The 27,678-nt window shown below is 45.1% G+C and overlaps 1 protein-coding gene across 2 annotated transcripts in view; it reads left to right on the top strand.

Moving 5' to 3' along the window:
• The window catches only part of SPOCK1 (SPARC (osteonectin), cwcv and kazal like domains proteoglycan 1), a 549,178-nt gene that overhangs the window by 375,851 nt on the left and 145,649 nt on the right, over positions 1-27,678 (top strand). For both annotated transcript variants that reach the window (XM_081233050.1, XM_081233049.1), the window contains exon 4: positions 8,425-8,539. In XM_081233050.1, the coding sequence (XP_081089176.1) occupies positions 8,425-8,539 (115 nt within the window). The remainder of the gene's footprint in view (positions 1-8,424; positions 8,540-27,678) is intronic.

The following is a 27,678-nucleotide window of genomic DNA, read 5'->3' as shown; positions in this document are numbered from 1 at the left end:
TTGTTTCTTATGTCAGAGAGAGAGTGTGTTAAGGTCACTGGACATCAGCGTTGCCTTGGAAAGAAACTTTGACTTTTGTATTCATTATAAAAATCGTATAAGTTTATTTACACATCCAAGCAGTTAGCTTTGACTTCAGTTGGTACAATGTTTTCTTCACAGTTAGAAGTTCTCTTAGGGATCCTATGGGTGACATGATTCTTGGGGGAGGTGGACAGAGGGGTTCCGCATGCTGCCGCTTGGCACTGTAGTCATGACTTTTACCCCCATCATAAGCTGCTTTTGTGAGTGGTGTAGTGGCTCCAAGTATCATCTCTGGTGTGAGACTCACCTAGACTGAAATCCAGACTTAGCAACTGTGTGACCACAGACAAGTTACTTAACATCTCTGTGCCAATTTTCTTATTAGTAAATTCATATTAAACTGATCTGTATATCAGTTACCTCAGTGGTGAATTAGAATAATAGTACATTATTCTACAGGTCGGTGGATGTCACTGTCTCATCAGCCCCCTGACGAGGTGATGCTTTATGTAATAAAATGCTCTTTTCTTCCCTTTTTTCCACTTAATTCTTCTCCTCTCCTCTCCTTTTTCTTCCTCTCCTCCATCCCACTTTTGAAGGGAAATCAGTTTCTTGGTGAAAACGCAGAATGAGCGTCCTTGCTTTCACCATCCCAGAGCAGCTGGGGGAACGGGAGAAGGTGTGGGATGAGAGCTTTGAGAAAGAGCATTGACTGGCCAGGCTAATAACATTTTGTGGCCTGTGATATTATGGTGCCTATTTTCACAGCTGCCCTAGTAGACCCCTCTGAACACGTTCGTTTCTAATGATCAGGATGTGTAAATTAGCCATGTGAGACTTATTGGTGGTTGCTCATAATGTCTCGTTTTGCACATGAGCAGGGGATTAAAGCTCTTTCCTGCCACTGCTATTACTTCTAGCCCAGCATAGGGCATCCTTAACTCTTACATCTCAGAGGCGGAAGTGCCATACTCTCACAAGGCTGGACACTTGCTCTTGCCTCCAGCGATGGTCATGACTTGTCATTGTCTCCCTGCTGTAGAGATTCTCCAGGAAGCAGGAGACTCTGCCTTTTGTGGGTGATGTTTCTAGACTCCTCAGTGACAGGCTGCAGTGGTGGTGGCCCACAGCCATAGGGCATCTGAATTGATTCACAGCTTGTTGCAGGGATGGCCCCAGGAGATAGAGGACATTCAGGAGGATATCCTCTGTGTGAATGGGTGGAGGTTGGGGCTGGTACTTCTTTTCAAGGGAAGCACGATAGGAAAGGGAAAGGACATCTCCTTTGGATGTAGACAGACCTGGTTTTGAGTACTGGCTTTGCCATTTATTAGCCGTGTATTGTCAGAAAGTTACTTATCTTTTTCAAATCAATTTTCTCATCGTTACCTTCCTTTTTCACTTAATGCACCATAAACATCTACCTATGTTAATACCTATAAACCTACTTCTTCCTTAATAGTAGCTGGACAATATCTCATAAATGGATGTCTTGTAATTAAGGTAACCATTTCCCTGTAGATGGTGTGATGGAATGAATGCTTCTGTTGAAGCCATAATCCTCACTATGGCTGTTTCTGGAGATGGAGCCTTTAAGGAAGTAATTAAGGTTAAGTGAGGTCTTAAGGGTGGGACCCTGATACAATAGGATAGGTAACCTTATAAGAAGAGGCGTCAGAGAGCTTAGTCACTCTTTGAGTATACCTAGAGAAACCCATGTGAAGACACAGAAGGTGGTCGTCTGTAAGCCAAGAAGAGAGCACTCACCGGAAACTGACCATACTGGCACCCTGATCTCAGCCTTCCAGCCTCCAGAACTGTGAGAAGATAGGTTTCTGTTATTCAAGCCACCCAATCTCTGGTATTTTGTGGCAGTCTGAGCAGATGGATATAGATGAACCCTCAAGTTGTTTATAATTTCCCCTTATTGTAGATCATTAAGATACATGTTTTTGCTTAACACATTCACCTGCTAGGTCGTAGGATGTTTCTTTTTTCCGTTCTTTCCATTTATTATTAAAATTTTCATATATATAAAAAAGTTGAGGGAACGATATAATAAATACCTGTCTACCTATGTTTAACAGTTATTATCATTTAAGGACATGGTTGAAAAATTGCCCTCCAAAAGGGCTCTTCATAGTTTATACCACCCCCTGCAAAACACACACACACACACACACACACACACACACACACACACACACGAGAGAGAGAGAGAGAGAGAGAGAGAGAGGATGCTTTTAGTTTTAACAGAAAGAAATGAGTCTTCAGACCCTTGGTTTGAAGGGGGAAGAAAAGGTGTCTTCCCAGGAGGGTATTTTTGGTCAGATGCATCTTTTTATCCTCTTCCCTTTGTCCTTGTCTGTGCTATGTGCCCACCCACTCCCATCTCCCAGTCCTTGGACACACACATTCAGCCTTCTATATCACTCACCTGTCTGTCCTATTTAGATGCATGGCCAATAGGCCCCTTTGTTTGGCCTCAGAGAACGTGGCCAACCCCTTGATTTGAAAGCTGAGATCAGTGATGGAAGCTTTCCAAGCTGCCATTCTTCTATGGTTCCAGCAAAATCCTTTGGGTGGAATCTTCTGTTTTGTATTCTGTGAGGCTCTGTAGTCAGCTAGTAAACAAGCCCCTCTGGAGGGGGTGGGGGGGGGCAAGATACATGCACGGGTTACCATGGGGACAGACAAGCTGTAATAAATGTTTGGGGTCTTAGCTTGACAAGGTTTTAGCAGTTTGTAGTAATTTCTTTGTCCGCCTTCCATTAAGTCACTCCTAATGAATCACTGGGAGCGTTTTTGCTCTTCAGATGAACTTCACATGAGCACGATTCGGGCAGAGAGCAACCTTAAAAGGAAGAAGGAGACAACAAACCGTCATTAATTTGTCAACTCTTTGAAAATTGAGGGACCTTTTGTCAGAGGAAGTTTCCACAAGTCACAGGAGTGGACCACAAGTTCACATGGTGTTTTTGGATTAAATCTTTGCTTCTTGGTCTCACCAGGTAGCTTAATATCCCCAGGGAAAGGGGTCACAGAGGTTCCTCAAAGGAGGAAAGGGGGCACTAAGAGTTGACCACTGGGCCCTCCACTCAACACCCCCTCTCATTTGGAGTGTACGAGTGGTGTAGAGTTTGTCTGTTCTTATCAAAGGACCAGTTTCCATGTAAACTGTGTATAAAAGGTTCTCTCTTCCTACCCCCTCTCCACCACCTTCAGCATGGGAGGGTGTGCCATATTTGTCAGCACTGTGGAACTTGGTGGCCATGCCCCCCTCCCCGGAGTCCTCAGTGTGGTTTCAAGGCCCCCCACGATGATGCTGCTACTCTCTGCAGTCGTGTCTCATACCACCCCTGCTCCAGCCTGCTGCCAGCCTGATGAAATGTTGCCATTCCCCAGACTTGTCACAATTTCTCTTACATCTGGAATGGGAGCTTCTTTTTACATAGAATGTTCTTCCTCATCCTATTACCTGGGTTAAACCCACTTTTCCATAGATAGCAGTCTGTCCAGGAAGTCTCACCTAACCCACTGAAAGGCTGGATGAGGTACCTCCCCCATCTCCCATAACATACAGAACTTACCCTCACATTGCGTCTCTCCTCTGTTGAGCTGTGAGCTTCTGGAGGGCAGGAATGACATCTCGTTCACTCTAGAAGTGCCAGCCTCCAGCCTGAAAAAATGGGCCTGCACAGAACTGATGCTCTGCAAATATTAATGGAATAAACCCAAGCATATGTCACACCCCCAGGTGACTCTCAGGGACCCTTTGGTGAGCCCACAAAATGGAACATTCTCTCATCTTAGCATCTCTGAGGTGGTACCCTGCTCTGCTGTTCCAGGTATTATGACTGTTTGACAGTGAGCTTGTAGGATGTGCCCAAAGACAGCAAAAGGTCTTGATTCAGAATTTTCAAATCGACGTATCTAATTAAAAATTAACTCATACTGAAAAACAAGTTCAGAAACAATTACGATAATTAAAATATCACTACCTTAATTGAGACCAAGCAGTGAGCTTAAAAAATAAAATTACTTTCAAAAAAAGCTTACATGAAGCCTGTAATTAACTGGCTTTTGAATTTGATGTTTTTCAGCTTGACAAATTTCTGTTTAACTCATTCTTGTTTTTTTTTTCCCTTTGAAAAAAGTTTTTGTAAGAATTATTGAAAAAATTAATTGGACATGTATCCTATGTCAGTTGACACTTGATTGGTTTTTGTATGTGGGCAGGAAAGATGAAATTAACCTCCCGTGGGTATCTGCTCTGCGTTAGGCATAGTCTCTTGTTCTTTTTTTGTTTTGTTTTGTTTTTTGCGGTACGCAGGCCTCTCACTGTTGTGGCCTCTCCCGTTGCGGAGCACAGGCTCCGGACGTGCAGGCTCAGTGGCCATGGCTCACGGGCCCAGCCACTCCACGGCATGTGGGATCTTCCCGGACCGGGGCACAAACCCGTGTCCCCTGCATCGGCAGGCGGACTCTCAGCCACTGCGCCACCAGGGAAGCCCTAGTCTCTTGTTTGAGTCCACATGAGTCCTGCAGGTATTATGGTAGAAGAGTTAGAGGGGACGCAGGGCTTCGGCATCTTGTGGGGAGTGATGCCTCCTATCATCAGGCATGCGCTGGGGAAGAGAGGAACTTGGAGCGCAGTTTCCAGAAATCATTAGCACCTTGACAAGGAAGCTTCTACCCCTGGTAAGGGTTATCATGAACTCTTAGCCCTCTCTCCCTACCTCCTCACCTGCACAATTTCCCTGCACCTTATTAAAGGGCCTCTCAAATGCCACTTATTATTCTGATCGCCTATCATTTCCTCTAGAAAGTGGAGCCGCACAGCCCTGCCCAGTACAGGTGTGGGTGCCTTTCAGTCACGGCGAGCCTCGGGCCTGCTGGGAGAAGTGTATTGGACAGGCAGCATTTACATGGAAGTGGCACGCTCCTTTACCATCCTCATCCCCTTTCAATTCCAGTACTGCTGTTTTTCAAAAACAAGATGCGTCCTGGTGATTAAATAAACGCTGACAGCTTGATTTGTTACTGTTTTGTTGTGCTGTGAAGTTCATTTACTCTAAATAATTCCCATACATGTTTGAAGTATTCAGACCCTGGTAATTAACTTTTAGCAGACTTGATTTCTATATGCAAATTGTTAAGTAAGTATGTGTATGAAGTTAAATAGCTGATGATTTTTATTTATTAGTATTTCTGGTTGGAGTTTTTTTTTGTTTGTTTTTTTAAGAAACGTTAGCCTTAAGAATTGGAGGAGGGAGATCTATAGTATTAGCCTAATGGTAGGGTGACAGATGTAGCAAGGTTGCAGAAAAAAAATTGACAGCCACTGGTCAGGTGACTCCTTTGGGGGGTTGCTGCATCCAGAGGGGGTGGGCAGAGGGCACAATTGCCCAGGGTTGGCATCCCACCTTCCGGGGAGCACTGGGGCCATGTATGGCGCATTGGGGCATCCTGTGTGGCCCAGCCAGCCAGACCCCCTGGCTTCCCTTTACTTTTACTCCTTAAGTCTCAGCCTGCCCTGAAGGCCTCTCAGGAACATGGCACATCTGGGCTCAATACTTGGTGTAAGGTGGGGCCCCACATCCACCTTTTAAAGGAGACTCTAGGTGATTTTCATGCCGCTGGTGTATTGTGGTGAGGAGTTTGGGTTCTCGACTCAACCGACCAGGTGTCACATACCATCCGCCCCTCTCATCTTCTTTGTACAACGGGCACAGGAATGGCAGCCGCCGCCTTGGGTGTTTGTGAGAATTAAGTGCGGTAATCCAGTTAGAGGGCTTCGTTCACTGCCTGCATGTCAAAAGCACTGGATCTGTGTAAGCTATTGTTCTGGTTATTTTGGAGGCTTACCATTCACTCTGGGAACAAAATCCAGGCACACAACAAATAACAAACACCTATGAGGTGCTTCACATGTTTCAGGTCTGTTCTCAGCACTTACAATGATGAATTCATTTCATCCTCTTGATAACCAAAAGTGATAGTAGGGACTGCTATTATCCCATTTCACAGAAGAGAAAATTGAGGTATAGAAGGTCAGGAAGCAGTGAAGGCAGACTTCACCTTGATCACTGGGCCTAGAGTCTGTGCTCCTCCCTGCTGTGCTTAGCTGACTTACTCTCCTTGAGATTGCGCTGCCCCTTGAGGCCATCTGGATCCCAGTATGGACATTGCATGTCTGTGAAGTTGGCTGCAAAAGCAAAAAGAAGCTCAAATTCGGCAATAAATCTTGTCATGTGTGTCCTGCAGATTTTGAGACCCTAGGCCAGCCTGGTGTTTGCCATCTCTGAGATCCACTCCAGTGAAAATCCCAAGCATTCTATGGTGCTTGACACCTGTCAGGAAATGCCTCACTTGGTACCTGTGGCTTGGGCTGCCAGGGGCCTGGTCCCCAAGTTTCTTCAGATCCCTAAGTGTCTGTCTTCATCCTGTGGTGGCCAGAAGTGTGAGAAGGGGCAGTGAAGGGCCAGCATGGTCATCCTCAGCAGCCATCTGATTGTCATTCATTGTTAGCTCGGTGCTGCTTGAGTCCTGGAAAGCAAGTCACAGCTGGCTGGACTGCTGCCCTGGGGTGAAGGTGGAGGGCAAAGCACAAGGAGAAGGCCACTGGCCTGAGACGCACCAGCCTCCTGGCTTCTCGTGAGGACGTCTCAGGAGGCAAGAAAGCTCCACCTGGGACCAGGAAGTTTCTGCTGCAAGTTTCTAGAAGGCCCAGCCTCGGAGGGCTCTGAGGGCAGACACAGGCCCCCAGCCACTCACTTCCCAGAGGCGAAGCCCTTAGCTTAGGAGCTCGGAGTGAGCGCCCTGTCCCTGGGGCTTTAGCCTCTCTCTCTTGCAGCCCGTCTCCTGCTGCTAAGCACCAGGCAGCCGGGCACATCCGCTGGGGAGTAGGCTCTGCCAGGTGACTCCCCTGGGACAATGACCTGGGTCTCATTGCTCACCTGACCGGCCTGAGAATACACCCTGGTTTCTGTTTGCAGAGGCTGAAGCTGCTTCAGCGGAGGGAGCCGCCCTGAGCGGTTCAAGCCCCAGAAAGAAATACCTTTGGGTGTAGTGTGTTCAGGTCCCTTGAGGAATTCCCAACAGCCGTGGGAAGAAAACGGCATTGCGATTCTGGGCCTGGGCGGTTTGACAGGAATCCTGACTTCCTCTAAGTGCAGGGGGATCATGATCGCTGAGGGGCCCAGGGTTTGATGGGAGTCCTCCCATTTCATGTAGCAGTTTTCCTGTCCCTGCTTGGGATGCCGATTTGTTTAACTGAATGTTTGTGTGGGGAGCATGACCTCACCTGGCTGTGGAGAGCGGTTATGACAGCTTGACCACCTGATAGGCTTTAGAACGCAGAGCTGGGAGATGGCACCGTTGCTTTTGTTTTGCAGAGGATTTCCTGTGGCCTCTTGTCTACGCTGAGGAGCATGTACACCTCAGCCTGTGGAGTGTTGCTTAGCCAGGGGCCCGCTGCCCTGCCTGTTCTAGGAAATGCTGCAGGGTATGATCTGCTGGCTTTGGAGACCCTTCTCCAGTGACTTGGTCGAATCAACCCCCGCCCTCATTATTCCCACCCACAAAGCCCACTTTCTAGTCAGACTGAATATCTTAGGATTGCCCAGCCATGCCTCTCTACCTTGGAGTGTGCTGGCCGCCCTGCCTAGATTGCCTTTTCTACCTTTGCTTTCTAAAATCCTGCCCATCCCTTAAGATCCAATTCACATATTAATGCCTCATTAATTCTTGCCCCAGAAATTGATCTCTCTTTTTCTCTCAACCTCTGTTATTTTATATGCCTGTCATGGCCCTTATCTAATTCTCCCTTGCACAATAAATATTTATGTGTCAGCTTTTCACCCCACCCATTTATATCATAAGTTTCTGTGGCTCAAAACGGTCTTGTACATCCTGAAGTTCTTCACAAAACTTAAAATAGGCTTCTTTGTGCTCACAGTCCGTGTTGATGGAACTGAAGCCAAAAAACTCTGTCCTCTGGGACCTTCTATTATAGGAAATAAGTAAAATTGGGCACAAAGTCATAAAAAGCAATAGCAGACAAATAACCAAAGAGGGAAATGTAGCTTCTGGTCCTCTGAACACACAAGATTCTAAAGGATTTTTAGAAGTAATTCCTGGCCAATATGAAGATACTGAAACTCCCCAAAGCACAAAAGAATCACTCTCCTGATGTTGAAGAAAACGACGTGGAATAGACACAGAATCCCCCACCCCACCTGCTGTGGGTTTTCATTCCAGTCCCCTAGCCAGCCTAAGTAAACAGTGCAGGGTGCAAACACATGGTCTGTTTATTTCCCTCTTGTTTATTTGAGCAGAAATAGAAACTAAATTTCCCTGGAGGTCCTAACTCCTCTTTTCATGTTCTTTTTGCCTCAGCTCTGGACCCATCCAAAGACCCCTGCCTAAAGGTGAAATGCAGCCCTCACAAGGTGTGTGTGACCCAGGACTACCAGACTGCCCTGTGTGTCAGCCGCAAGCACCTGCTCCCCAGGTAAGCCGCAGGCTGTGAGGTACTCTCCAGCCAGCAGATCTGGGGTAACTGATCTCTGACTGGGGGACAAGGGAGAGAGGGGGAGCAGGTGTCTGTATCTGTGTCTTCTATGGTACGTGGTGTAAGAACTCTTGCTGTGGTATGAATCTCAGTTCTCAATCACATATTTGCAAAGAGAGTTAATATCTTAATTTCCTTTGAATCAACTTTATTTGACTCTGAGTCCTCGTCTGAGCAGATGAACAGAAAATCCCTTCCTGGTGATTATGGCGGCCCTTCCTCCTCCTGGGGTGACCTCAGGATCCAGGAAGCTTCTAGCTAAGAAAACAGGGGCTGTACCTTTAGTCTTCTGGTTGCCACTGACACCCTCCCTATGATAATCCTTGGAGGTCCCTTGAGGTTGGCGGGGCTGGGGGTTGTCTGCTTCCATGCTCCACGGGGCGTGGGTGTCTTTGCCAGAGGCCGAGAGTACTGCTGTGGGGTCCTGCTGCTTCAGGACGGCTAGTCCACCATTCCTTCCCAGAGTGTGTCTTTCTATTTCTCCAGCCCAGGGGAAGTCTCTCCCCTCCTCTTCAGGGTTGTTAAAGCCTTTGTCCCTTACTCCCCACCCATTCCCAGCATTCAGTGGGCTTAGGCTTTTACAGATGACAGAAGGAGCCTTGGAATTCAGGCTACATCTGCCTTCAGTCCTGCAGAAATACTTAAAGCCAGAACACACACACATGCACCCACCCCAATAGGCTTGCTTTTTTCTTTCTTTTTAAAACATATTTATTGGAGTATAATTGCTTTACAATGGTGTGTTGGTTTCTGCTTTATAACAAAGGGAATCAGTTATACATATACATATATCCCAATATCCCCTCTCTCTTTCATCTCCCTCCCACCCTCCGTATCCCACCCCTCTAGGTGGTCACAAAGCCCCGAGCTGATCTCCCTGTGCTATGGGCCTGCTTCCCACTAGCTATCTGTTTTACGTTTGGTAGTGTATATATGTCCATGCCACTCTCTCACTTCGTCCCAGCTTACCCTTCCCCCTCCCCGTCTCCTCAAGTCCATTCTCTACCTCTGTGTCTTTATTCCTGTCCTGCCCTTAGGTTCTTCAGAACCATTTTTTTTTTTGATTCCATATATATGTGTTAGCATATGGTACTTGTTTTTCTCTTTCTGGCTTACTTCACTCTGTATGACAGACTCTAGGTCCATCCACCTCACTACAAATAACTCAATTTCGTTTCTTCTTATGGCTGAGTAATATTCCATTGTATATATGTGCCACATCTTCTTTATGCATTCATCAGTCGATGGACATTTAGGTTGCTTCCATGTCCTGGCTATTGTAAATAGAGCTGCAATGAACACTGTGGTACATGACTCTTTTTGAATTATGGTTTTCTCAGGGTTATGCCCAGTAGTGGGATTGCTGGGTCACATGGTATTTCTATTTTTAGTTTTTTAAGGAACCTCCATACTGTTCTCCATAGTGGTGGTATCAATTTACATTCCCACCAACAGTGCAAGAGGGTTCCCTTTTCTCCACACCCTCTCCAGCATTCATTGTTTGTATCTATCTATCTATCTATCTATCTATCTATATCTATCTATCTATCTATCTATCTATCTATCTATCTATATATATCTATATCTATATATATATATAGATATATATAGTTTTTTTTTTTTACGTGGGCCTCTCACTGTTGTGGCTTCTCCCGTTGCAGAGCACAGGCTCCGGACGCGCAGGCTCAGCAGCCATGGCTCACGGGCCCAGCCGCTCCACGGCATGTGGGATCTTCCCGGACCGGGGCATGAACCTGTGTCCCCTGCATCGGCAGGTGGACTCTCAACCACTGCGCCACCAGGGAAGCCCTGTTTGTAGATTTTTTGATGATGGCCATTCTGACTGGTGTGAGGTGATACCTCATTGTAGTTTTGATTTGCATTTCTCTAATGATTAGTGATGAGCATCCTTTCATGTGTTTTCAGGCAATCTGTATATCTTCTTTGGAGAAATGTCTATTTAGGTCTTCTGCCCATTTTTGGATTGGGTTGTTTGTTTTTTTGTTATTGAGCTGCATGAGCTCATTGTAAATTTTGGTGATTAATACTCTGTCCATTGCTTCATTGGCAAATATTTTCTCCCATTCTGAGGGTTATCTTTTCGTCTTGTTTATGGTTTCCTTTGCTGTGCGAAAGCTTTTATGTTTCATTAGGTCCCATTTGTTTATTTTTGTTTTTATTTCCATTACTCTGAAGAGGTGGGTCAAAAAGGATATTGCTGTGATTTATGTCATAGAATGTCTGCCTATGTTTTCCTCTAAGAGTTCTATGGTGTCTGGCCTTATCCATTTTGAGTTTGTTTTTGTGTGTGGTGTTAGGGAGTGTTCTAATTTCATTCTTTTACATGTAGCTGTCCAGTTCTCCCAGCACCACTTATTGAAGAGGCTGGTTTTCTTCATTGTATCTTCTTGCCTCCTTTATCAAAAATAAGGTGACCATACATGCATGGGTTTATCTCTGGGCTTTCTATCCTGGTCCATTAATCTGTAGTTCTCTTTTTGTGCCAGTACCATACCATTTTGATTACTGTAGCTTTGTAGTATAGTCTGAAGTCAGGGAGCCTGATTCCTCCAGTTCTGTTTTTCTTTATCAAGATTGCTTTGGCTATTCGAGGTCTTTTGTGTTCCCATACAAATTGTGCAATTTTTTTGTTCTAGTTCTGTGAAAAATGCCATTGGTAGTTTGATAGGGATTGCATTGAATCTGCTGATTGCTTTGGGTAGTATAGTCATTTTCACAATGCTGATTCTTCCAATCCAAGAACATGGTATATCTCTCCATCTATTTGTATCATCTTTAATTTCTTTCATCAGTGTCTTATAGTTTTCTGCATATAGGTCTTTTGTCTCCTTAGGTAGGTTTATTCCTAGGTATTTTATTCTTTTTGTTGCAGTGGTAAATGGGAGTGTTTCCTTAATTTCTCTTTCAGATTTTTCATCATTAGTGTATAGGAATGCAAGAGATTTCTGTGCATTAATCTTGTATCCTGCTACTTTACCCAATTCATTGATTAGCTCTAGTAGTTTTCTGGTAGCATCTTTAGGATTCCCTAAGTATAGTATCATGTCATCTGCAAACAGTGACAGCTTTACTTCTTCTTTTCCAATTTGGGTTCCTTTTATTTCTTTTTCTTCTCTGATTGCTATGGCTAAAACTTCCAAAACTATGTTGAATAATAGTGGTGAGAGTGGGCAACCTTGTCTTGTTCCTGATCTTAGTGGAAATGGTTTCAGTTTTTCACCATTGAGAATGATGTTGGCTGTGGGTTTGCCATATATGGCCTTTATATGTTGAGGTAAACTCCCTCTCTGCCTACTTTCTGGAGGGTTTTTATCATAAATGGGTGTTGAATTTTGTCGAAAGCTTTTTCTGCATCTGTTGAGATGATCATGTGGTCTTTCTCCTTCAATTTGTTAATATGGTGTATCACATTGGTTGTTTTGCATATATTTAAGGATCCTTGAATTCCTCGGATAAACCCCACTTGAGCATGGTGTGTGATCCTTTTAATGTGCTGTTGGATTCTGTTTGCTAGTGTTTTGTTGAGGATTTTTGCCTCTGTGTTCGTCAGTGATATTGACCTGTAGTTTTCTTTCTTTGTGACATCTTTGTCTGGTTTTGGTATCAGGGTGATGGTGGCGTCGTAGAATGAGTTTGGGAGTGTTCCTCCCTCTGCAATTTTTTGGAAGAGTTTGAGAAGGGTAGGTATTAGCTCTTCTCTAAATGTTTGATACAGTTCACCTGTGAAGCCATTTGTTCCTGGGCTTTTGTGTATTGGAAGATTTTTAATTACACTCTCAATTTCGTGCTTGTGATTGGTCTGTTCATATTTTCTATTTCTTCCTGGTTCAGTCTCAGAAGGTTGTGCTTTTCTAAGAATGTGTCCATTTCTTCCAGGTTGTCCATTTTATTGGCATATAGTTGCTTGTAGGAATCTCTCATGATCCTTTGTATTTCTGCAGTGTCAGTTGTTACTTCTTTTTCATTTCTAATTCTGTTGATTTAAGTCTTCTCCCTTTTTTTCTTGATGAGTCTGGCTAATGGTTTATCAATTTTGTTTATCTTCTCAAAGAACCAGCTTTTAGTTTTATTGATCTTTGCTGTTGTTTCCTTCATTTCTTTTTCATTTATTTCTGATCTGATCTTTATGATTTCTTTCCTTCTGCTAACTTTGGGGTTTTTTGTTCTTCTTTCTCTAATTGCTTTAGGTGTAAGGTTAGGTTGTTTATTTGAGATGTTGCTTGTTTTTTGAGGTAGGATTGTATTGGTATAAACTTCCCTCTTAGAACTGCTTTTGCTGTTTCCCATAGGTTTTGGGTTGTCGTGTTTTCATTGTCATTTGTTTCTAGGTATTTTTTTATTTCCACTTTGGTTTCTTCAGTGCTCTCCTGGATATTTAGTAGTGTATTGTTTAGCCTCCATGTGTTTGTATTTTCCACAGATTTTTTTTCCTGTAATTGATATTCAGTCTCATAGCGTTGTGGTCGGAAAAGATACTTTATACGTTTTCAATTTTCTTATATTTGCCAAGGCTTGATTTGTGACCCAAGATATGATCTATCCTGGAGAATGTTCCATGAGCACTTGATAAGAAAGTGTATTCTGTTGTTTTTGGATGGAATGTCCTATAAATATCAATTAAGTCCATCTTCTTTAATGTATCAATTAAAGCTTGTGTTTAATTATATAGTTTCATTTTGGATAATCTGTCCATTGGTGGAAGTGGGGTGTTAGAGTCCCCTACTATGATTGTGTTACTGTCGATTTCCCCTTTTATGGCTGTTAGTATTTGCCTTATGTATTGAGATGCTCCTATATTGGGTGCTTAAATATTTACAATTGTTATATCTTCTTCATGGATTGAACCCTTGATCATTATGTAGTGTCCTTCTTTGTCTCTTATAATAACCTTTATTTTAAAGTCAATTTTGTCTGATATGAGAATTGCTACTCCAGCTTTCTTTTGATGTTCATTTTCATGGAAAATCTTTTTCCCTCCCCTCACTTTCAGTCCTTATGTGTCCCTAGGTCTGAAGTGGGTCTCTTGTACACAGCATATATATGGGTCTTGTTTTTGTATCCATTTAGGCAGTCTGTGTCTTTTGGTTGGAGCATTTAATCCAGTTATATTTAAGGTAATTATCAATATGTATGTTCCTATTCCCATTTTCTTAATTGTTTTGGGTTTGTTATTCTAGGTCTTTTCCTTCTCTTGTGTTTCCTGCCTAGAGAAGTTCCTTTAGCATTTGTTGTTAAGCTGGTTTGGTGGTGCTGAATTCTCTTAGCTTTTGCTTGTCCATAAAGGTTTTCATTTCTCCATCGAAACTGAATGAGATCCTTGGTGGGTAGAGTAATCTTGGTTGCAGGTTTTTCTCCTTCATCACTTTAAATATGTCCTGCCACTCCCTTCTGGCTCGCAGAGCTTCTGCTGAAAGATCAGTTGTTAACCTTATGGGGATTTGCTTGTATATTATTTGTTGCTTTTCCCTTGCTGCTTTTAATATTTTTTCCTTGTATTTAATTTTTAATAGTTTGATTAATATGTGTCTTGGCGTGTTTCTCCTTGGATTTATCCTCTTTGGGACTCTCTGTGCTTCCTGGACTTGATTGACTATTTCCTTTCCCATATTAGGGAAGTTTTCAACTATAACCTCTTCAAATATTTTTGTAGTCCCTTTCTTTTTCTCTTGTTCTTCTGGGACCCTTATCAATTTGAATGTTGGTGCATTTAATGTTGTCCCAGAGGTCTCTAAGACTGTCCTCAATTCTTTTCATTCTTTTTTCTTTATTCTGCTCTGCAGTAGTTTTTTCCACTATTAATGTCTTCCAGGTCAGTTATCCCTTCTTCTGCCTCAGTTATTCTGCTATTGTTTCCTTCTAGAGAATATTTAATGTCATTTATTGTGTTGTTCATCATTGTTTGTTTGCTCTTTAGTTCTTTGAGGTCCTTGTTAAACGTTTCTTGTATTTTCTCCATTCTGTTTCCAAGATTTTGGATCATCTTTACTATCATTACTCTGAATTCTTTTTCAGGTAGACTGCCTGTTTCCTCTGCATTTGTTTGTTCTGGTGAGTTTTTGCCTTGCTCCTTCATCTGCTGTGTGTTCCTCTGTCTTCTCATTTTGCTTAACTTACTGTGTTTGGGGTTTCCTTTTCACAGGCTGCAGGTTTGTAGTTCCCGTTGTTTTTGTTGTCTGCCCCCAGTTGCTAAGTTTGGTTCAATGGTTTGTGTAGGCTTCCTAGTGGAGGGGACTAGTGCCTGTGTTCTGGTGGATTAGGCTGGATCTTGTCTTTCTGGTGGGCACGACCGCATCCGGTTATTTGTTTTGGGGTGTGTGTTACCTTGTTATGATTTTAGGCAGCCTCTCTGCTAATGTGTGGGGTTGTGTTTCTATCTTGCTAGTTGTTTGCCATAGGGTGTCCAGTACTGTAGCTTGCTGGTTGTTGAGTGGAGCTGGGTCTTAGCATTGAGATGGAGATCTCTGGGAGAGCTTTTACCGTTTGATATTATTTAGAGCTGGGAGGTTTCTGGTGGACCAGTGTCTTGAGCTCGGCTATCCCACCTCAAAGGCACAGGCCTGACACCTGGCCGGAGTACCAAGACCCTGTCAGCCACATGGTTCCCCGCCCCTCCTCGAAGCTCCTTTTGGATTTGCTCACGCTTCTGGTTTGGAGAGTCCTGGACTCTAGGCTTGCTTTAAGAATGCAGTTGGATGGGGTGGAGGTGGGAGAAAGGTGATTTTAGTGTCATTTTCACCCTTCTCCCTCTACTACCTGTACGATGGAGAGGTGTTGCGATGTTACACACACTTAGATCTGGCGACTTTCTCTGCTATTCATCTGCACCGCACCGTAACCTTAGGCAAAGAAAGCAGCCTTTCTGGAACTCAATTCCCACTGAAATCTACCTCCCTATAACTTGCTCTTTAGTTCCAGTTTGATCCTGGGACCATGCAGAATGGGTGCTGTCCCACCTCTTAGTTCTTTATTTTATTTTATTTTTTAAAAATTTATTTATTTATTTTTAGCTCTGTTGGGTGTTTGTTGCTGCATGCGGGCTTTCTCTAGTTGCGTCAGGTGGGAGCTACTCTTCATTGTGGTGCGCGGGCTTCTCATTGTGGTGGCTTCTCTTGTTGCGGAGCATGGGCTCTAGGCACGCTGGCTTCAGTAGTTGTGGCATGCGGGCTTGGTAGTTGGGTTACCTAGAATACCTCGTGGGTTCTAGCATGCAGTGCAGTAGTTGTGGTGCACGGGCTTAGCTGCTCCACAGCATGTGGGATCTTCCCGGACCAGGGCTCGAACCCACGTCCCCTGCATTGGCAGGCGGATTCTTAACCACTGCGTCACCAGGGAAGTCCCAACCATCTCTTAGTTCTTGAAGTCTGAGCAATGCTTGTCCCTTTGGCTGCCCCTCTTGGGACAGCTTTAATGTCCCTCAGTCCCGTCCGTGGTTTCCACAGAACGTGTGTGGGGAGCTCCCATCCTTGGCATTGTGGTCCAGCAGAGAATCAGCACCCGGGGAGTAGCCTGACAGCACGGAGCAGAGCCCCTGCCCCCTCTGCCCCTGCCAACCTGGCACTGCAGCAACGGACCTAGTCTCTGTGGTCACCTAAACATGGTCAAGCTTTGTCTCCATAAGAATGAGGTTCGAGGTATTGTAACGTGCTTTCCTCTTCCCCCAGGCTGGAGTGTTCTCCCTGAAGCAAAGATAGGACTCACCCCTGAAACCTAGCATATGCCAGGCAGTGTGCTCAGAACCTGCATCCTTGAGTTCCTTCATCCATTTTGCCAAGTTGGTACTTATTTTTGTCTTCATTCTAAAAATGAGAGAACTGAGGCAGAGAGAGGAGTCAGTCATTTGCTTGTGTATCTAGTAAGTGGCAGCCGTGATTCAAACCCAGGACTGTCGAGCCCCAAAGCTTATGTTTTTTGTCAGTACCATGTGTTGGCCTCGTCATTCTATCCATTCATTCCTTGTCATTTAACAAAAAGGTACTGAGTACCTACTATGTGCCAGGTCTGTATTAGACCCTGAGGCTACAGAGGTAAACAAGAGACCCTATTCCTACCCTCAAGGAAAATCAAGTTCACTGCAGAGTGGGATGTGAAAAACATTTTTGTTGTTGTTGTTATTCAAAAATACTTTTAAGGCATGCATACTCTGAAAAGACTCTCCTAGATTCTCCTGCCACACATGACTTCTTCCTTCTCTGAAGGAGGGAAGATGTGGCCTCTTTTGCAGCAAATACCAAATACTCTTTGGAAAAGTGTTGTATTGTTCAGCCATGTGGTTTTGTGTGTGAGTTTGTGTGTGTGTGAGTTTGTGTGTGTGTGTGTGTGTGTAACACGGATAGTCCATTGCCTGTTTCCTCCTAGAATACAGCCCTTTCTATAAGTCCCAGACAAGAGATTTTTATTTATAAGCTCAAATATGTTTGACCAGAGGCAGCAACCTCACTGGTATTTGGGCATATCCAGGTGTCAGTGGTGTTTTTCTGGGCACGCCTTGTTTCTGTGTTGGAAGCACCACCACTTTTTTGCTTGTGTTGGAAGTGTAATTATCATCTCCTGGTGGCCACAGAATTACAGTGGTTAAGAACATAAATTTGGGACTGACACCATTCTAAGCTCATTTCCGGGTTGGCTACTTTCTAACTATGTGACCTTGGCAAGTTACTTGACCTTTCTGAATCTGGGCTTCCTTAGCTGTAAAATGGGTTTAATGAAAGTACTTACCCCTTTCCTCTTTACCATTTGCTGGGATACATCCGTTAGTAATTCTTGCAGAGAGGGTTTACCAGTGATTAAGTTTTGCTAATCCTTTGCTTAGGGCATTTTGTGTGTATTTCATTTTGTGAGAGGTCAGTAAGATGGAGGGGTGTAAGGTACATAGTCCAGTGTCACATAATGACAGCCGGTCTTACAATTACTAAAACAATTATGGTAAGAGGTATTATTATTATCTGATTCATTCTGGAAGGTCAGCCAGAAAACCCTCAATTTGCATGCTCCTGAGAAAAAGTAGCTCACTCCAGGGGCCCTGCCCACTTTCTTGTTCTGGCCTTTGGAGTTTCTTCCCGAGGAAGCCTGCTGCCTGCTTTGTGATTCACAGCACGTGAGGACTTGGAAGAACATGACATTCCTGATGATAGGTACCCTTCATTCACTGGAAAAACAGCCCAAAAAGGAGGCTTTGAATGAGGGGCATGCCCACTCCGTCATCAGGATTTGGGAGGTGGCCTGCACCGGCGAGAGGCTCTACAATGGTGGTGGCTGTAGTTGTGGGTCTAGCCTTCCCCCTCCCTCCCTCTGGGAGGCCGAATTACTCAGCCCGCACCAGCCCAGTGCATACCTCTTCTTAGGGTCCTGGACCCCTTCCCAGATGAAACATCTGTCCTTCCTCATTATACTTTAGGGGTCCCCTCTGACCAGGGAGGCCGTGTTGACAATTCTATTTATTCATCCATCAGGAAAGTAATGTTTCTCTCGGTGAAACATCTGCAAGCAATCCCATCAGCCAGTCTGGCCTCTGCAGCAGCTCAAGAGGTGAATCCCGCCGGCCAGACAGTCAGGAGCGCACACACAAGGAGGGGCAGCGGGGTCGGCGTGGGGCTGCTTGTGAGGCTGCAGATTTGGGCTGTCTTTGCAAGTGGACTGAGACAGGAGGACAGTAAGCACGTCCGTGAAAGAATTTCCTTAGCTTTCTTCGCCCTCGGAGGTGGAGTGAGTGGAGAAGCGGTTTGACACGTGGGTCTGTGGCTGCACAGTGTCAGGGCGGCTGGACAAGCAACTTCAGTGGGGGACCGAGTGGGGCACCTCCCCCCAACCCCTGCTGGAACACTTCCCTTTTATTAGAATGGCATTTGGGTTTGTAGTTGGTTTCATTGAGAGGCTTCAACTAAACTCACATTCCCTTTGGAGGATTCTCTTTGGAAATTCTCTGTTTCATCTTTTCCTGCTGTTGAGCAGTATTGAGCAGGGTTGGGAGAGGGTAAATTCTTGGAAGCTTGTTCGTCTTTTAGGTGCCCCAAGGGGGCCATTTATACACTTAAGAGCAGTGTGAAGGCAGCCTGGCGTCACGAAGCCTTCTCTTAAATGACTTTTTCTTAATATTCTAATTTATTGTTGATATCAGAGTAGTTGATGCTCATTACAGAAAACAGAGAGTGTAGACAAGCAAAAGGAAACAGGAAATCGGCGATGGTCATGTAATCTAAAAACAGGAATTAAAATATTCCAGCACATTGCCTTCCATTCTTTCTTCTAGCTGTAGGTTTTGTCCACTGGTTTGTTTTTGTCAGAACTTAATTATCAAGTGGTGCCTATACTGTACATAAAAATTTGTATTGGGCTTCCTTCAATTGATATTTATAAATGAGTATTTTATGATACTTAAAACACCTTATAGATATAAATCTGAGTGATTGCATAATATACAGTACAAAAAATTAACTTGAAATGGATTGTAGACCTAAATATAAGAGCTAAGATGATACAACGTTTAGAAGAAAGCAAAAGTAGTAACCTTGGGTTTGATAAAGGTTTCTTAAATAGCAGACAAGGAAGCCATGAACTATAAATGCCAAAAAAAAAAAATCAACAAATTGGATTTCATCAAAAGTAAAAACTTTGATCTTCAAAAGACACTGTTAGACTAATAAAAGGACAGGCCACACTGGGAGAAAATATTTGCGAAACATATGGCCAACAAAAGGTTTGTTTCTAGAATATGTAATGAAAGCATATGTCCATATAAAGACTCACTCACAAATGTTCATAGCAGCTTTACTTGTATAACTGGAAGCTGGAAACACCCCAAATGTCCATCAACAGGTGAACAGATAGCAAGTTGTGGTATATTCATTGCAATGGATTAATACTCAACGGTTAAAAAAGAATAAGCTATTGATGCATGCTCTAACATGGACGAATCTTATAATAATTATGCTGAGTGAAAGAAGACAAAAATGTATATTGTATGAGTTTCATTTACATGAACTTTTAGTGGGTATAAGCTAACCTATGGTGACAGAAAACAGATCATTGTTTGTCTCGGGGAGCAGGTCATTGGGGTGCCTGAGCGTTCTTTAATGCTTGATATTACAAAATGGACCTTGGGGAAACAGTTAAGTCAGACTCTGTGCTTAGATGCCAAAGATCCTATTGGCAAATGGCTTTGTTTGGGGAAGAAGAGTTTTTAATGCAGCAATGTGTTACTCTTTCCGACTTAAGTTTTAAAAATATTCTCTTAGCTCTTCTTAAAGAAAATACCCTCTTAGGGGGTGATTTATGGAAAAAATGGACAGAAGGTCATACTACCTGCAGAGGGATCTGCTCTCAGGAATTCGCTGCCGGTGGGATAGCTCGTTCTGATTTATTGTTCTGGGTGGGCGAGAGGTGGGGAGGGCTTCTCCCTACAGAGCTCTGAACATTGATTTTACCTCTCTGTTGCCATTGATTTTCATTTGGAGAATGGAAGATTGAAGCATTTGTTTTAAGCCTTCCAGATAAGCTACATTCTCAAATTCTGCACGTGCATTGTGACTGGGAGGAAAGGATGTCAGGGTGGGACTTTGGGTGTCTGAGTGTGCCCTTGGAAGCCTTCCGGGAGCAGTGGGAACTAATCTGTTTTTAAATAAGGAGCCAACAGCTGGTCTTCCCAATGGGCCAGGCCTTCTAACGTAATGGCCCTTTATCTCTACTTCCTAATTATCTGGAATAACAACGAGTTCTCTGCACCAGTGAAGAATTCAGATCCAGTCGAGGCTGGCAGTGCAGTAGAGACCAGTCTGAGAGCTCTCAGCCTTTTATGTGAACGTGAAAAAAGGAATCAAAGTGTCTGAGGTCAGAGAGAATTACATCACAGAATGTGCCTCAAATACGAAACTCTCAGAGGATATTTGAAAGGATGAGGGTTATTTCATCTCAGTTTTGTTTTACAGCAAAGCACTGCCTCCTGCTACAGGGGCTTTGAACAGGTCGATTATACACACACGCCTGTCTCAGTTTGGGAGACACACAGCCACGTGGAAGGTGGGTGAGTCCTAGGCTTTCTGGTGCTTCACAATTCAAGGCGTTGTTTCCAATTACCAAGCAAAATGTGATAATGCCCACATCCCTTGCTACGATTTTATATTTGTATAGCTCATACCCTTTCTCCAAGGGGCCTTTGAATTGCCTTGCGTTCTGTGCTAACCTCGAGGGATCTTTGTTTGCCATCTTCTCTGGGTAGGGTGCTAATGAGGGCTTGGTGCTATTTCTAGGCTATTTGTGGAATTAGTGCAGCTGAGTTTTGAGTTTGGGCCAACTTTGAGTCAGTCACCTTTCTAAACAGAGAAACCACCATTGTGGTCTGTTGTATTGCAAATACCTACCACTGGGCACTGAGAAAAACATAGGGAGAGTAGTTGGTTCCAGAGCTGCCACTCACTGACCACCTACCATGTTAGGCTCACTTAGCAGAAGCATCCTTGCTGATTTCCCACAGCAGTCTGTAGGTCTGTATTATGATCCCCATTTTACAGATGGGACTATTGAGTTTCCATAAAGAATTCCCTTGGTTGCACAGGGCCATAAGGGGTAGGTTTGGAACCAGGATGGAGGTATGCCATACAGCCTCCTTGGCTGCAGAGCTATGGGTATGAGCTCTCACCGGCTGCTTTTGCCTGCAGTGCTGCACCAGCCCACCAGCCAGTCTGTTCCTGATCCTAGATGCCCGTGAAACATAGGCCTGGGACCGTCTCTCCTAACTCTTGCCCCTTACAGAGCAATTGGTGGGGGCCCGGGTATTAACCCCATTTCTTCCTTTCTGTGCCAAAAGCAATAATTCTGGATGCATTTTTTCCCTTTGTGGTTTTTCCAAAAGCAGTCATTCAAACCACATGTCACTTAAACATAGAGATATTTAATTACTTTAAACCACAGCCATTTTTTTTTTTTTTAAAGAACAGAAGGACTCTATGCCTCTGCCCATGAGGACCCAGCTGCTTCTGAGGCCTTCACTGAGCAAGATTTCACATCTCAAGCAAGCCAGTTACCTACTCTCTGCCTTTATTTTCCACTCTGAAGCTGAGGGTGTTGATTAGACGAGCTTGAGGACCAAAGCAGCAGAGAGTAAAAAACAGTTCATAATGGAGATGTGAATAATTGTGTGGAATTTGTAGTCCCCTGGAGCAGGGGAGAGGAGTGAGAGGCAGATCTTACATTGGAAGGCAAATTCACTAGGCAAGTTTTATAAATGCATTTAAAATATATTAAAATCATGACTGCCAGTGAAATGTCCCAGACTCATATCTTGCCCTGCCTTGGCTTCCTTCCTTTTTTTTTTTTTTTTTTTAAACCACACTTCCAGTGCCAAAGCAGTGTTACATCTGAAGACAAGAGTGGATGAGGGCAGGGTTACCTGGCGAGTCCTCCTGGTCTGTCTCGTGGCCTTCTGCCTGGCTGGGCAGTTTCTGGGTGAGCCTCTCTAGGATCAGAGCCTCTGCCCTGCTAGCATCATCTCCAGCACCCTCCGCCACTCTGCCATCTCTGCCTCCTGGGCTACACTGCTGGAGCAGGGCCTCCTTCCAGAGGGGGCAGTTCAGTTTCTAATGGACCCCAAAGCACTGGATCCTTGTCTTCTTTCTTTCTTTATTTTTTATTTTTTGAACCAGGTACTATCTGGAGGAGATGGAGAATGTTTTGTGGTGGAATTCTCAGAAGGTGCATGTGCCCAGATGCAAAGCTGCTGGAGGGCTGGTGAGCCAAGCATCTGTGGAGATGGGAGTGGCTGTTGACAGGGCCAGGGACTGATTGAACGCCGCTCTCATTTCCTCCCCGACTCTGTTAGAAAGCATTAAGTGTACCACCCTGCTCTGTGGTTCTGTGCCAGATCACTGGGTTGCAGTTGCTGTGCTTCCTGGTGCCCTTGCATGTTAAGGAATGCATGGAGTGGCATGTTTTATGCATCAAATTGAAATGGATTAGAAAGAGGGGGTTAAGGGAGGTGTGCAGGTTTTGGAGAGGTCATTGTGAGGCATGATTTCCACCAGGGCTCAAGGCTTGCTGGGTGGCGCACAGGTGTGAATCGTTGTATTAGCACACCTGCCCTTAAACATAAGGAAGCAGACAAGCTCAAGCGCCCCCCCCGCCCCGCAACTCACCGAAGTTGTGTGTTGCCTGCACATTCTGGGCCACTTTCCAGGATCCAGGGAGAGCAGTGTCCTGGTGTCCAGGGGAGCAAGGCTGGTGTGGCCTCGGGACACATCATCATCTTTTTTTTTTTTTTTGCGGTACGCGGGCCTCTCACTGCTATGGCCTCTTCCGCCGCGGAGCACAGGCTCCGGACGCGCAGGCTCAGCGGCCATGGTTCACGGGCCCAGCCGCTCCGCGGCATGTGGGATCTTCCCAGACCGGGGCACAAACCCGCGTCCCCTGCATCGGCAGGTGGACTCTCAACCACTGCACCACCAGGGAAGCCCCACATCATCTTCTTTTACAGAAGTGATCAGATTGATTTTCCCCCTTTCACTTACTTCTGTTTTAATTTCCTTAAACTTCTTTCCTTCACCTTTGTTATTAATAAATCTACTGTGGCCCGCTTGCTGCTCTGCTGAAACTCAAGATCCCAACTCACAGGTTTCCAGTTTAGACATTTTATATCAGATTAATTCCACCAATGAACCGTGAAAGACATTCTTTATGGATATCAGGCGCCAGGGTAGGGCCTATCTGGGGCACTGACCATGAGGGTTCTGGGACCAGAAAATGGACTCGGGATGATGTAGATGGGCATCCGAGGCTATCTTTAGGTGTACTTTTGTTTTAAATAGAATGTTCTCAAGCTAATATCCTGTCTTTAATGTTCCTCACAGAGGAAATGGGCAGCCGGCAAGGCCTTCCATGAACAGAGGGACAGGAGAGATGAAAGTTAATTAGTCTGGGGACCTTGGTACCTTTCCAAGGCACACTCTTAAGTGATGTTGTTCATGGGTACACACTGAAATGAATGTGGCTGACTTACTGAAGAGTGAAAGGCCCCTCTTCCGGATTGTCTTTTCCATGGTCCTGCTGCAGCTGGGGAGCTGGGGTGTCCTGCTTCCCATTTACCTGGCATGAGGGAGGAGGCTCTGGCTCAAACCTCCATGGCTATGAGGATTCCCAAGTGGAGGGCAAAGTGTCAGGGCTCCCCTCCGGCCTGGAACTAGTGTCCTTCTCTTGGCAGGTACCAGGGGGGCCATCTGTGAAGGTGATGGTGATGGTGATGAAGGACTTTCGGGTTTGAGTCCCTTCTGTCATCCCATTGGCAGGACTGGTTCTCAGAAAGGGGCTCCCATGCACTGGTGATGGTGGGTTAAAGGTCATTCATTCAGATTCCACGAAGTTGGAGTCTGCGATCATTTCTTAAACAAGTATTTATGGTGCTTTCCACTTGCCAGACACTGCTGTGTGTTTGAAATTCTGTGATGAATGGACATAGTATACCCTTGAGGAGATTGAATTCTGTTGGAAAAGACGGGTTTAAAAAAAAAAAGTATCATATAGGGCTTCCCTGGTGGTGCAGTGGTTGAGAGTCCACCTGCTGATGCAGGGGACACGGGTTCGTGCCCCGGTCCGGGAAGATCCCACATGCCACGGAGCGGCTGGGCCCGTGAGCCATGGCCGCTGAGCCTGCGTGTCCGGAGCCTGTGGTCCGCAACGGGAGAGGCCACAACAGTGAGAGGCCTGCGTACAGCCAAAAAAGAAAAAAAGTATCATATAAATTGTGCTATGCATTAAGTAGGATAAGAGCAGGGTGCCATAAGAGAGAGTCACTTTAGGTTGGTTGAAGGGGATGAAAGGTGAAGGGTGCCAGCTGGGGAGAAGGTACAGAGTCGGGAGAAGTGTGTTGTTTTGTTTTTTTTTAATCTTTATTGGAGTATAATTGCTTCACAATACTGTGTTAATTTCTGTTGCACAGCAAAGCGAATCAGCCATATGCATACACACGTCCCCATATCCCCTCCCTCTTGAGCCTCCCTCCTATCCCACCCCTCTAGGTCATTGCCAAGCACTGAGCTGATCTCCCTGTGCCATGCTGCTGCTTCCCACCAGCCAACTATTTTATATTCGTTAGTGTACATACGGTGGATGCTACTCTCACTTTGCCCTCCCACCCTATGTCCTCAAGTCCATTTCCTATGTCTACCTCTTTATTCCTGCCCTCCAACTAGGTTCATCAGAACCTTTTTTTTTTTTTTAGATTCCATATATATGCGTTAGCATATGGTATTTGTTTTTCTCTTTCTGACTTACTTCACTCTGTATGACAGACTCTAGGTCCAACCACCTCACTACAAGTAACTCAATTTTGTTTCTTTTTGTGGCTAAGTAATATTCCATTGTATATATGTGCCACATCTTCTCTATCCATTCATCTGTCGATGGACATTTAGGTTGCTTCCATGTCCTGGCTATTGTAAATAGTGCTGCAATGAACATTGTGGTACATGACTCTTTTTGAATTATGGTTTTCTCAGGGAATATGCCCAGTAGTGGGATTGCTGGGTCATATGGTAGTTCTATTTTTAGTTTTTTAAGGAACCTCCATACTGTTCTCCATAGTGGCTGTACCAATTCACATTCCCACCAACAGTGCCAGCTGGGGAGAAGGTACAGAGTAGGAAGAAGTGTTCTTGGAGCTGGGGAACAGCCTTTGCAAAAGCCCTGGTTCAGGGAAGGAAAAGGGCCTTGGTGTCCCAAAGGTAGTGAGAGGAGAGAGGCCTGAGCTGCAGGAAGGCAGTGATGGAGGGGACCTGGCTTCATGAGGCCAGAGAGGGAGGCGGGGCCCGACCCTACAGAGCCTTGAAGGCCACGGACGGGGTCGGCTCTCAGGCCAGGTATGAAAGGAAGTTTTATGTGGCTTTAAGCCAGAGAGTGACATAGAAGTATGGCTTAGGATGGACTGAATTTTTTTTATTACTTTTGGATTATAGTTTATTGCAAAGCTTTTAAGAAAGCATCAGAATAAAACAATTGTCTATGAATTGAAGAAGATTTAAAATGACCACTGTTAAAGATCTGGTAAGAGTTTTTTGTAATATAATCGACAAGAAAATGTGGACCGAATTTTCTTGAATTCTTGTTCTTAAAACCAGATTGTGTGCTATGTGAGAGGAGCTGGAGGACTCTGGGTGTGAGTGTGTGTGTGTGTGCATGCACACGCACGTTCATGCACACATGCGCTCACAGGACAATCCTAAAGCTCCCCTCATTGGAGCTGGTAGCCTAGTAGAGGGGACTAGGGACACAGGTGCATACAATCTAGGCTAGAAAGTCAAAAGTCCCATGAACTAAAGTTAAAACTCCAAGAAGGGAGCAGCCACTTCCCCCTGCAATTGGGGCTGGGCCATGGGTAGAAGGCAGGGAAGGGGCAGCATGGACCAGTGGTATTTACTAGTATCCCTAGTAGTTTAAGAGCATGTAAGGACTCTGGCTCAGATGCTGTGTGACTTGTTCAATCCTGCACAGCCTTTATGTGGCAGAGATGGGGGACCAGGGCAAGGCTGCCCGAAGCCCGTCTTCTGTGTAAGGGCCACTTTGCCTTCCAGACACTTTCCTACTTGGAATCTGCATTTTCTTATCAGAGGATGACTTTAAAGTAATGCTAGAACATAGTAGGTGTCCAGTGAAAGCTAGTCTCCCATCTGAGCCTCCAGTTGCTCAAGGAACCGTCAGGTGGGGTGATAATCCTTGCCAGCCGCACATGAGCTCACATCTGCAGAGGCCCTGCTGTTCTTCATATTCTGGCTGGTTGGTGTCAGTAGTCATGGCTAGTGAGTTCCCTGCCACAGAGCACATCCCCCACTCCCACCCCGATCATGCTCATCCCACTTACTTGTAATACCTAGTTCCCTCCGGAGAATAACTCCAGGTCTTGGCACTCTGCAGGTATTCACAACAGACTTCTGGTGGGTATTTTGGCCTCATTGGCCCCCTAGTTCCATTTTGGAGAATCTATCTCATGGAATCCAATAGAGATACACATAAAGATCTGTATTCCAGGATGTTCAGTGCCCTTGACTACAGTGTTAAGGAAATAGAAACAACCTCCTCATGGTCCATCATAGAAGAATGCTTACACATGTCGGAGTGTGCTTTCTATAGAATCCCCTTCCTCTAGGTGACCTCTGCATTAACTCTTGTGCTGTTGGCAGCCTTCTCCCCAATCTCCTGAGATGGAACCTCTGTCCTGGGACAGCTCTCACTCACTGTGTTGAGAGATCTCCCTTATGCTGACTCAGAAGGTTTTCTCTTGGTAACTTCTAGACATTGGTCCAGGTTCTACTCTGGAATAGCATTAGGGCACAGGGTTCCTGCTCCCTGTGCCAACACATTCTTGAGCATCTTGTCTGTGCATTGGAGCAGCTGGGTACCTGAATGAGCCTAGTCCAAAGTAGCCAATGATAAAGAGCTGCAGGGCACAAACAAGGGACTGGGAACATAGGACAGACATGCTTCAGGGAAGGGGCGGGGCTGTCTGAGACATCTCCTGCAAGGAGTAGCCTTGGAGCTGGCCCTTGGGAAAGAGTGGGCGGAACCTGGCTGGAGAAGGTAAGTGTTGGAGAAAACACAAGACCAAGGGAGCTAGGCTTCATTCTTGGCTGCCCACCCAGAAAATTCCCTACCTGTGAAGGCCACAGAGGCAAGAAGGAACTTGTCAAGGGCTCCAGCTTCTCTCCTCTGACCTTGACTGTGAAGAAAACTTTCAGAGCAGGAGAAAGTTATGATGCCGATGTGGCCATGCCTGTGTTCTACGGCACTGGTGGTGGTAAATGGTGCCATGTTGATGGTTTGCAGATGATGGTGTTCAACTGGATCTCCTTGGATCCATGTCTCCGTCAGCTTCCAGCCTGTCTCTGGGCCCGTCCTGAAAAGACGGTATCCCCGATGCCATCTACCCACCTCTGCTTCATTTTGCCGACTTGTTCTTCCTAAAGTGGATCATACGCAGCCCTCCCAGGATGGGGTTGCTTTGCTGCTGGTGACTAGAAAACAAACGTGGCTATTTTTTCTCTCATACGCGTGTCCCATAATAATTAACTGCCCCTCAGGAATGC

This window comes from Mesoplodon bidens (genome assembly GCF_964165515.1).
Source record: "Mesoplodon bidens genome assembly, chromosome: 4".
Taxonomy (NCBI): Eukaryota; Metazoa; Chordata; class Mammalia; order Artiodactyla; family Ziphiidae; genus Mesoplodon; species Mesoplodon bidens.
This window is presented reverse-complemented; position numbering and strand designations above follow the sequence as displayed.